The sequence below is a fragment of the Chlamydotis macqueenii genome, chromosome 1 (assembly GCF_036417535.1).
Source record: "Chlamydotis macqueenii isolate bChlMac1 chromosome 1, bChlMac1.mat, whole genome shotgun sequence".
In the NCBI taxonomy this organism is placed as follows: domain Eukaryota; kingdom Metazoa; phylum Chordata; class Aves; order Otidiformes; family Otididae; genus Chlamydotis; species Chlamydotis macqueenii.
In genome coordinates this window covers 2,846,494-2,858,951 of record NC_141556.1, presented here as the reverse complement: position 1 = coordinate 2,858,951, position 12,458 = coordinate 2,846,494, and the positions used below count along the sequence as shown (strand labels likewise).

Sequence of the window (12,458 nt, the reverse complement as noted above, 5' to 3'; positions counted from 1 at the left end):
CTAGAGTAAGTAAAAATTAACAATAAAATTGACATAATAGCTAAATAAACCAGTTTGATAACTGTAACAAAAAATCTCCACGTGCTTCTCGAAAGCACAGTGCTAACTACAGCAGTAAGTGAAAGATGCAAATCCCCCAGGAATTATGCAAATAGTATTCCCAATTATAAATCTTCAGCTCTTCATTAGGTTGAGGCCACAAACTCCTTACCTCTCCTGCGCAATATTAAGAATCCAGGGGTTCATAGCAGAGGACTAAGGCTGTACCTTGGTCATAATTCCTCTCCAATTTCCTTTGTCCCCACTTTTTAAATTGACAAAACATTAAACAAGTGTTTACCATACTGTAATCATTCTTCAATAACACTACCATAGAGGGGAAAAAGCATTAGAAAACATCTGCAAAAGATACTCAGGTGTACTTAGGTGAAATTTGTTTGCTTTCAAATTGTGATTTGGAAAAATAATATGGGCAATAAATTTTTACTTACATAACACAGGTAAAGCTATTGCTTATCGAAGGGACTGATTTACTACATTACCAACCAATAAGCCTCAGAAAGCTTTGATTTTATTTCAGTTACAGAGAGCCAAACAAATATTTATATAGATGTTGAAATAAGTAATTACATTTATTACAACAGGAATGCTCACATAAGTATTTCAAACCTTTTTCTTGAAAATACTTGAGTATAAACAGTGAACAAATTGGTATTTTTTTTAAAGTATTCCTACATCAGAGAATAGTGATTACTGTTGCAAAGAAGAGTCAATACAGACACAATCAGTATAGCAAGCAACCGCTATACATAAGAAGTAATAAATCCGCCAGACATCTGAAAGGGACTGAAATACAGTGTCAGTTTTCAGAGGAAAACAGCAGCCGTGTTTTACAACTTCCCTGTCACGAATTTTTATACATCAGCTCTAATGAAATATGGTTCTTTGATACTGAATTTTTCACAAAGCTGGGTCCAAGTTTTGAGACAATCATCAAAAGTTCGACTGTTGTTGCTTTCTAGCATGTAAGAGACTTCAGAACTTACACTTTTTGAATTCTTATTGTTAGCCAGATCTCTAGCTCAGAAACACTATGGATTTCTTTTAAATATGAAATAATTAATTTCTAGAAAAGTTCTCTTCTATTCTGTAACTTCTTAACACAGAATAACAAAACTTAGTAGATAGACCTAGACTACCATGTTAGTTTTACACCCTCTGAAAAAAAAAAAAAAAAACAAAAAAAAAAAAAAAAAAACCAACAAAAAAAAACCAAAACCAAAACCAAAAAAAACACCAACCCACCATTTAATATATTATAACATATTATCCACACACATAAGAAGAAATATTATACTTGCAACCTTTGGAAAGGTTAGATGCTTTCTAATCAGTTATTCTTATAACAAAGATACTTGACAAAAAAAAAAAAAGAAACGGAATAAAATGGCATATTTACTAGTAATAAAAAAAACAAGAAGAAATTGCTTTCCTCTTCTACCAATAGTTTGAGACAAGTCTGACAACACAGTTGTTTGAAAAACCCAAGATTTCTACAAAAATTTCTGAACTTACAAAACGCTGCGCCTTCTGACGCTCCTCTTCTGTTGCAGCTCGCTCGCGAAGAATGGCTCGAGTCAAATGTTCGTTCGAAGAAATCCTTTCTTGTTCCAGAAGTTTGCCAAACTCATCACGGACATACGTTTGTTCTTGTTTCAATCTACAGGAAGTGGAGGGAAATTTAGATTGAAGGTATATTTTCCAGATGTAGCTTAGGAGGACTTAGGCACACTCACTTTAAAAGCACTCACTGTAATACATTATGATCTGCTTGAAGACACCTGAATACAAATATTAGCTAAAAATTCCAGAAGTTTATTTCAGATAGAGAGAGGTAGATTTAGATTGGATATTAGGAAAAAATTTTTTCCAATGAGGGTTGTAGAACACTGGCCCAGGTTGCCCAGAGAGGTGGTGGATGCCCCATCTCTGGAAACATCCCAGGCCAGGTTGGATGAGGCTCTGAGCAACCTGATCTGGTTGGAGATGGCCCCTGCTCCTGGCAGGGGGGTTGGACTGGGTGGGCTTTAAAAGTCCCTTCCAACCCAAACCATTCTGTGATTCTATGATTAAAGTGCCAAAATCGGAATACACAAACTCAACAAGTCTTAGTAACACTATCACATCACAAAAAAATATATCTCATTCAAGAGATTTATGAAAATATATCTTTATGTAGTAAGAATACGCACGAAGCTCTGTTCGCCTGTTGGTTTTATTCTGATTTTAAGGAAGCCTTTTTCCAGAAAAACCTCTCTCCGTGAGCCAGTGACATTCCACTTCCAGCCAAAAGCTGTTCTTTTCTGCTATGGGCCTATGCTTTCCTATCTCTGACATACCATAAACCTAAATACCGCATCTATTTACCAAGCTGCAAAAAGACCAAACCACCAGAACAAACCTTTCCCGGTGATTTGAAAGGATGAAATGAAAATAGCTATTCAACTTGTTGCAAGAGATTTAATAAAAGCAACTCCAGTCCCAGAAAATTTTCAACATTTGTATGTCACAAATCATAAATACATTTTAAATTTTCACTACGGTACTTGTTAAAAGCACACTCTATTTTTTTCCATGAAAATACATAGATATAAATTGTTTAGCTAATAAAACTGATCTGTTGCACGCATGTTGTGACACCGAACACAGAGCCAGCACTAGGGAACTCAGCAGTAATGGCAGTATCAAACCCTGCTTTTCAAATAGATTTTTGAAAGAGTGATGGAGAGGAAGCTTAAGTATTCTCAGTGCATTTATACGTTGTCAAGGGAGCCTCAGAGAACAAATCATAATGAGGAGGGTCACTTTGTAAAAGGTACTAGCATTACAGTACATTAGATTCTTCCCCGGGGAAAATATTTAAGTGAGGTAGGGAGGAAAAAAAGACAATTACGAGATGTATTACTCCTGTGCTCAGACACAACCCTCTGAAACACAGCAACCAACTGGGAATCTTTATAAAAAGTTTATTAAGCAGCATCTTCAATCACTCCACCAAAAAAAAAAAAAAAAAAAAAAAAAAAAAAAAAAAAAAAAAAAGAGTCAGATTATGCAGACATGGACCAAATTCCATTAAGTGATTTCCCAAGGTCCCCCAAATTATTCCTGCGGCATTGATATAACAAATCCTTCACAGGATCGATGGTGCAGTCAAAACATGCTGGTTGTCTTTTGGATGGGAGAAATCATGTTTTGTCTAAAAAGAAAAACAAGTGTCAAAATAGAAGTCTCAGTAGCTTTTTCTTGTCAGACACCGCAGAGAAGCCATCTAGCCTTTCCAGAGACTGAAGCAAGAGCCTTCTCCATCCTTTCTAGATTTTTACTTCCCTCCAGTGGTTTTCCCCTAAAAACATACGCATACTGTACCCAGTAGAGTAATTAAAGTACATGCAATCACAAAATATCTGAAAAAAGTTATTACAGGCTTCCATATTGCAAACTGTCCAAAATTAAGGAGAAAAAAAAAAAAGCCACACCACCAAAAAAAAAAAAAAAAAACCCAAAACATCACCAAAACAAAAAACACCACTACTTAGATGTTTACATCTAATTTTTGGCAAATTATTATCATATTTGACATGAGCTCAGTCTTCTTGAGTCTTCTCTTTCTTGGCCCTGGAATTACAAACCTTTGCGAGGTCTCTTCTCAACCTCTCTTGCAAACAGAAGACAGACAATTTTCCTAACACTTAAAAATAATGGCCACCCAATGTCAAGGTAAATCCTTTGATGGCTTCACCTGACTGCTGTTACATCCAGCTTCCCTGCTAAGCACACCACAGAGGGACCGGATGGCCTCTTCTACTTTTGCCAAAACTCCATGTGTCCTTTGCCACAAACTTGCTACAGAATCTCATCTACATACATGACTCATCTGACTCCCCACCCTACGACGCGTCATTGAAAAGCTTTTCATCAGAAGCTCTGACATCCCACAGAATTAGCAGACCGTGACCCAGCTGCGGGTACGACCACACCAGTGACAAAAACGATGGCTGTATAACACTGGTTTCCCACAAGCAGAGAACTCAGGGCGAAACTTGCTGTTTTGACCTTAACCTGCCCATTTAAAATTAGTTTATGTTCCTGATCCCACCTTGCAGCCATTCCAGTTTTGAATATATTCTTGGCCATGAGCAGCTGTATCCTACCACAGCAAGAGAGGAAAGGACTGGAATAGGACACCCAGAGAACTCCTGCTCAAGTTATATAACCCCACACCCAATCTTACAAGTTACTAGTTTCCAAGCACACTATGTGATAAAACTCCCAGAAAAAGGATTCTGTGCCATCCTTTGTTGGCAATCACATCCCACTGCAGTGGCCAGACCAGTTCGCCAAGGAACTTCCACCGATGGGAATGCAGGGCGAGATCCTCACTTCCAACTCCAACCTTTTGTAATAAAGCAGATGCTTTTTAACAAATTCATCTCCACCTACCTCCTTTTTCCCCACTGCACGTGTAAAAAAATATTCCTAAACAAATAGTGTGATGTGTTCCCAATATCTGAAGATGATAAAAATTATTTAATTCTAGCTTGCTCATCGATACCAATAATGATGATGTGAAACATCCGCCTCAAGAACGGAAATATCTGTGTTGTTCATAACAGTTCATCCAAATGCAGTTTTGTTAGTTACAGACTGCCCTTCTTCCTTAAAGTGCGATTTCTTGCACTCAAAAAATGCACTTACAATGGCGTGAATGTCAGCATAAATATCCAAACACAAAACTAAGAATTTACCAGGTCATCTGGTAGTTACCAGTTTTGCAGCTTAGAAGTAATGTCTTACATAAATTGATCAACTTCATCCAAAACAACAAAAAACAACCAAAACCACGACCACCCAGAACCCCCCTCACAAAAACAAACAAACCAACCAACCAACAAAAACCAAACAACCAAAAAAACCAAACAAACAAAACAAAAAAAACAAACCTTATTGCTGTCCCTACTCCAGCTGCAAGGCTGGAGCAGAAGTTCATCTTCCAGAGACTTAGGATCATTTTTGTAATCCCCAAACTCAATTTACACTAGCCCTATTTAAATACATTCACTCTGGGGATAAATTTCATTTTAAGACAACAGGCTTGTCCGCTGTTCCATCTTATGTCTTTCATGCAAACAAAATCCACGCTTTCAGCCTTTTATATAAAATGCTGTTTCCCTGATCACCCCATCAGCTCTTCCCTGCAGCTGTTCCATTTCCAGAGGATTTCACTGTGGTGATTAACTAACGCTTCCCAGTTTTTTCATTCCCTGTTATTTCTAGAGAGACGATTTACAACCCCAAAACGTTCATTACTTTGTTAGCAGAAGTACCTTGTACCTTCATACCACTTCTCAGTCAGTAGAGTCAGTCATTTATTTCCTCACACTTTAACCTTTTTTTTTTTTTTTTTGCAATGGTATCACTAAGTGTTGTACTAATGCATCTTTCAGAAATAAAAACATTAACATTAGTTCTAAGACTGAAACCCAGTAACCCAAGGCCAGGTTGGCTGGGGCTCTGAGCAACCTGATGTGGTTGGAGATGTCCCTGCTCCTGGAAGCGGGGTTGGACTGGATGGGCTTTAAAGGTCCCTTCCAACCCAAACCATTCTATGACTCTATGACTATTTTCTGAGAAATCCCATTACTAACCACCTTCTAGACTAATGATCTCCACTTGTCATTCACAACAAACCTCTACCTTCTCCAGTTTAAGCAGTAATTTCCTACAGAAGTCAAGGGTTTCAGTAGCCATTGACACGACTAGGCCTACTTTGTTTCTGTTCTTTTTAAGTAGCTATGTTGTTACAGGGAAGAAATAAAATTATTTATTCTCTGCTGCTACTTCCCTTTAGTAAACATGTACTGTCTCTCTTATTTTCCATTCCCTATGTCAGTAGCTGACCTTCTCTTAAAGATTTTTCACATCTTTGCCACTAATTTTAAGAGTTGGATTGCCTTCCACTCCCCCAAAAAAATCCTCCTTCGGTAAGTGGAGGAAAAACAACAATAACAAAAAAAAAAAAAAAAAAAAAAAAACCACCACCAAAAAAACCACCCAACACATCTCTTTAGTTTTAAACACAGCAGAGTAAAGAAAATGAAAACTTCAACTTGACTTCTTGCAATCCTCATTTTGACTTCTTGGCTTCCATTGGCTCCACGACTTTTGTCACAAACCTTTCTTTGCTGATCCATACATCTGCATATCCCTCTTGAAGGCCTTTTGACGACACCTATTCAACCCAGCAACATTTGGAGCTCTTTCCTACGTGACTTTTCCTCTTGTCTGGCTCTGAAATACCAGAAAGTTTTAACAGCTCCATCTTTTCAATTCTTTGAATTTGTCTTTGAACTTCCAACTCTCCACGTTCCTCCTCCTCCTCTACTCTATATGAAGAGTTCATCAGCTCTTCATTTCAATTGGCTTAACTAGATGCCTCCTATCATCAAGATGTACTTGCTGATGTCACAAAGCAACTCTGCAACGCATGTGCTCACCTCCAGAAGCAAAAGCTTGCTCCTTTACCAGAGGCTAGCCGCAAGCCAAAAAAACATCCCTGCCTTACTGTGTCTATAAGCTCAAAGGCTTGGTGACATCTGTGGACCCAGCAGCATTTTAAAGCAAAAATTTAAAGTCTTTCCTATCTACTCTAATGCTCATTCATGTGATCAGGAATGTATCTCATATCTACAGAACAAAAATATAATAGCTAACGTCCTGAAGCACTCACTAGACTTCTTCATTTAGGGCAACTTTTATTGACAAAAATTCCTAAATACCCATCTCAACTGATTTAAATTCAAAGTTTTAACAAAAGAAGTAGGATTTTGAAGTAATTTCCATTTATTTGAGTTACATAATTAGGTTGCTTGTAGGAGCTTAATGAAACAAACACAAGGCAGATACACGCTCACCTCCAAGATTTGCTCCCATCAGCTTACAGTAGTTTTCTTCCTTGACATTACAAATTCATTCTGCCGGCATTCAGCATGTAACGCCGCTGACCAAAGGCAAACATCAGCTAAATCTACAGTAATAAATTATGTTATTATCTAGCCAAAAGTAAAAGAATAAATAGAAGCAAACCTGCAATTTAAAAAGAGTTAAACAGCACAACTTGTCAGTAGAGTCCACCACTCCAAGAATTCCACATAAATAGACCACTTAAAATGACATTTTTAATTACAACAAATATAAAGGCTCAATATAACGGCTCTCACATTTAAGCACAAAGCTCTAGTTAACAGACAAGAGACATTACGCATTACACTGATCACTTCCACAGAAAGAGCTATTAAAAAAAAAAAAAAAAAAAGTGCTGAAACAGCAGAGAAGACTGCTGGCTATTCATTTTTCTACACCTGTTCTGGTTTTGTTTAGGTAGCAGCTTCTGTAGCAAACTGCTAGAAGTTTCCCCTTTGTTCAGTGGACTCGGCCGGGCCTAGGGCGGACCTGCTGCTGGCCAAGGCCGAGCCGATTGGTAGCAGAATGTTCCATGATAACGCCTCTGCGATAACGTATTTAAGTAGGGGAAAACAGAAAAGAAAAAAAAAAAAAAAAAAAAAGAGAAGGAGAAGAAGATGTGAAGCATCTGAGCGGGGGGCAGAGAGGGGGAGGCGTGAGCCTTGTGGGCCTTGTGCCCCTCACCCTCTGGCCTCCCGCCAGGCAGCCGACTGGGCCCAACTCGGCCCGGCCTGGCTGCAAGAAGTGGAGAGGAGATGAGATGTGAATGAGATGTGAAAAGGATCCTGAGAGGCGTCTGCCAGCCTGGTGTGAGGAACGGCTGCAGACGCCAAGGTCAGTGAAGAAGGAGGGGGAGGAGTAATGCAGCTCCTGGCAGAGATTCCCCTGCAGCCCATGGTGCAGCCCACGGTGAGGCCAGCTGTGCCCCTGCAGCCCATGGAGGTCCACGGAGGGGCAGAGATCCACCTGCAGCCCGTGGAGGACCCCACGCCGGAGCAGGTGGAGGCCTGAAGGAGGCTGTGGCCCGTGGAGGGCCCGCTGGGACAGCTGTTCTGGAGGGACTGCACCCGTGGAAGAGATGACCCACGCTGGAGCAGTTTCACGAAGGACTGTGGCCGGTGGGAGGGACCCCACGAAGACGCAGGGGAGGAATGTGAGGAGTTCTTCCCCCGACCATGAAGCAGCGGCGTGAAACAACACGTGATGAACTGACCGCGACCCCCATTCCCTCTTCCCCCCTGTGCCACTCAGGGAGGGAAGGTGGTAGAGATAATGTTAAGCCTGAGAAGAGGGAGGGATGGGGGGAGGTTATCTTGTTCCCTGTCTCATTCTCCTGCTAGTTCTAGAAATAAATGAGTATTTTTCCCCAAGTCTCATATGTTTTGCCTGTAACGGTAACTTTAAGGATTTCTCCCCGTCCTTATCTCAAACCTTGAGCCGTTTTTCCTTATATCATCTCCCCCTGTTCTCTCGGAGCAGGAGAGAGACTGCACAGTCTGGTCCCGATCAGGGCCGAACTACGACAACACGGTTGACAGTTAGAACAAAATATTTCTGAACAATTATGAAACACTGTTTCAAGGAGTGTACAGCTATTTAGTTACGGTAGCTGAATTAATGAAATAAAGTAGAAAACGCTATCACTTTTCCATAGCGCTATTTGAAAATACACATAAAGCATTAACAAGAACCTCTACGTAGTGAAGTCTGGATTAACACTTCTCAATATTTCATGCTCTCAACTGTTTTACAGCATACAGTCATACACAGAAAGCAACAACTCCTGCCTTTCTGCAGCACTGTCTTTTAGGAGTTCAACACTGAGTAAATGCTACGAAGAAAATTTATTCTTGCATGACACTGGCACTTTTTGCAATTCCGCAAACAAACACCCAATGATTCAGTCACTTATCTTTTTACTACCCCTAAAGCTTCTGGCACTCTTAAATTCCATATCATAACTTCTTTCACCCACCCTTTAAATGCCTGATAACTGTCTCTTACTTTATTAAGTAGAAAGTGCAGACCACTTTAATAAACACATATTAAGGAGTAAATCAATTGAATATATCTGTATCTAAAAAGTGACATAGAAAGTTGCTCTTTAGGTTATATTTTTGTATGTATCAGTTTAAAGTAATTTTTTATATACAGATTAAACTAGTATTAAATAATACAAAACAAAATAATAACATCAAAAATAATTTCTCAATCACGTAATGACTTAAAATGATTAAATGGCAACTACCATATAGGGTCCAACAAAGTAAGTGAAGTCAAAATACACAGCTAGCTCCTCTCTCTAATTACTGTGCAGCAGAATTAGAAATTTAGGAAACAAACAAGAAAGCACCTCTGATGGAACAAGGAATCTGGTTTTTGTATCTCTTAAGAAATACAAAAATACTTTGTAAAAAAATGCATTATAAAACTTCATTACACTCAAAAAAAATAAAATATCCATCCTTTTCAGAGCAGTTTTTAAAATGAGTTCAAGAGAGGAAAACTGTTAATTTTACCATGTGAATTATGACCTACTGCTGTAATCTCGCACAGCACAAAACGTGTTAGCCACACTAACAAGATGAATAATTTAACTCTCCGAACAGAAGAATTTACTCTATTGTTTACTTCAAAATATCCATTTCTGTCATTCCTGAAAAACACCTGCAGATATTAATGATTATGATTAAGGAGAAAGCACCTTTTAATTCACAGACAACAGCAACACACTGAGAAATGTTTGGTTTTTTTTTTTAAAAAAAAAAATTAGTTTTGTGCTTCGATAGGCACTACACGTTCCATTCTAAATTAACCTCGAATCCATAGGAAATCTAAAATTGCTAAACAGTACTATATTAAAAGCAAATATAACGATCTATCATTTTTAGTCCTTATTACAGCTATTGAAAATTTATTACGCTACCAAAGATGAAACATTTTCTTTGTGTTGCTTTTCAGGGAACTGATTACTTGCCAGTTGTCACAGCTTTATTACAGTCTCCAAGCTACGCAACCTGATGAATCTGTGGTGATCCAAGATAAACTCATTCAAGTCCAAAGCATGAACTGTGTCATTTTTCATTACCTCCAACCAATCAAAATCAAAAACATCCTGTTTCAAAGTCCACTACGAGGAAAATTGGCCTCTCCTGTATAAAATGTAGAAAAATCTAAAGAGGTTTTAGTCTTCAAAGTTGGAAATTATCCTTAAATATGAATTCCATGTAGGAAGACAAAGAACTAAAACATTTCAGTATCCAAAAAAATAATTAAAAAAAAAAATCTGTATGCTTTCTCACAATGAGAGGTGGTTTTTTTTAACGTTCATTTTATCCAGCTTCCTTAATCTTTCATGATCTCTGACACTTCCATTTCTATACAATCCCCCTCAACTCAACAAGCTTACACTGACTAAAAATAAAAGTACAGCTTATACTCTCAGAGGAGCGTGGCCAGCAGGTCGAGGGAGGGGATTCTGGCCCTCTGCTCTGGTGAAACCCCACCTGCAGTACTGCGTCCAGTTCTGGAGATCCCAACATCAGAAGGACATGGACCAGTTAGAGAGGGTCCAGAGGAGGCCACGAAGATGATCAGAGGGCTGGAGCACCTCTCCTGTGAGGACAGGCTGAGAGAGCTGGGGCTGTTCAGCCTGGAGAAGAGGAGGCTCTGGGGAGACCTTATAGCGGTCTTCCAGTGCCTAAAGGGGGCTACAGGAAAGATGGGGAGAGACTCTTCAGCAGGGCCTGGTGTGACAGGACGAGGGGTAATGGTTTTAAAATAGAGGGAGGTAGATTCAGATTAGATATTATGAAAAAAATTTTTTACACTGAGGGTGGTGGAACACTGGCCCAGGTTGCCCAGAGAGGTGGTGGATGCCCCATCCCTGAAAACATTCGAGGCCAGGTTGGAGAGGGCTCTGAGCAACCTGATCTGGTTGGAGATGCCCCTGCTCCTTGCAGGGGGTTGGACTGGATGGGCTTTAAAGGTCCCTTCCAACCCTAACCATTCTATGATTTCTATGATTCTATGTGTTTACAGTGGAAACTGTTCACCAGGTTTTTTGCTTAGTTTGACACCAGCAAGTTTGTTAACGCATTCTGACAGACTTGCATAACATCCAAAAGTGTTTTGAACAATGCAGTTTAGGCGATGATACAATATTAATGACTGAATAATGTTTCTGAGTACCGAGTTTCAATATTTAATGAGTGCATGCTGAATGTGCCATACAAAGCTGTGGTTGAAAATCACTGTAGCTGACAAGGGATTTGAAAAGATAGGAGAGACAGCAGGAAAACAACTTTAACCTGAACTGAGGTCTGAGAAGTGTGAAATGGATATTTCTCCTGCTCAGTTTCTAGTAACTGATTACTCATCTGACTGCAAAGTCAGATAAATTATCTGAAGTTCATCTGCATCTGCAAAACACAGTTAAGGACCGAGCCATACAAATAAGTTATCTGAAAGGCAACATCTCTTTCTTCACAAAAGTCTTAGAATGACAAGACAAGAAAGTTCTACTAGATTGAAGCGATTTCCTAGCACTACTTACACATTAAAAAATTCTCTAGACACATGAGACTTTGCATGCTACAGGTGAAAGGGGCTATTCCTAACATTAGTAACAACCACATCCTTTAAAAATCCATTCTAAAGTTTCATTTCTAAACTCAGTATTTCAAATTACACAAATGGTAGCAGAAAATATTCTTCTGCGCTGTAAAGCCACAGTGTAAAAAGGACACATTTTGCCTTCAACTTTTTTGCACTTATATTGCTCATATGTCCCAAATAGGCAAAACGTAATTTTTTTTTCCCCCTAATTTACTTTGTTCTTTTGGCAAAGTTTTATGTGAGTTGTATATTAAATGATGCATTGCCCTGTATGGGGGGCAGAAGGGAGAACCCAAACCATTACTAAAAATCATCTATGGGAAAGCCAAAAACTCTTCTAAATTTAAGACTGGAATACAACTTTCCTGAACTTACCTCCACCCGAGTGGTTTTTGAGACATCCATGCACTGAGTAAGTCTTTCGTTAAGGACAAGAGAATTAGGACTGGTAAAACAGAAAAGAAGCAAGGCAAACCAAAAATGCTAAAGGTTTAAGAATGTGAGAATACGAAGTTAAAGAAAGGAATATGCAGGCCACCAAATTCGGATTTGCAATCTTTTCATGAGTGCTTCATCCAAAAATTGAAATGTGTATACACGGATTCAAATCGCTATCCACTTTACACACCAAAACATGCACAACCAAAATTCTTTGACAAACTCACAAGTGATCAAGAGCTCTAACGGTTCTGGGGCATGCAGGAAGAGAGAAGAGATGAAAGGCACGCACCCACAACGCTTGCAAACCCTTTCCTACATCTTGTACTGTATTACTGCTACTTTCCTATCATTAAATTTAACAAGAACTCCACTACTTTATT

At 39.1% G+C, this 12,458-nt stretch overlaps 1 protein-coding gene across 2 annotated transcripts in view; it reads right to left on the bottom strand.

The window, feature by feature from the left end:
* Positions 1-12,458, bottom strand: part of CHCHD3 (coiled-coil-helix-coiled-coil-helix domain containing 3) — a 158,018-nt gene that overhangs the window by 106,439 nt on the left and 39,121 nt on the right. For both annotated transcript variants that reach the window (XM_086744539.1, XM_086744547.1), the window contains exon 4: positions 1,576-1,720. In XM_086744539.1, the coding sequence (XP_086600665.1) occupies positions 1,576-1,720 (145 nt within the window). The remainder of the gene's footprint in view (positions 1-1,575; positions 1,721-12,458) is intronic.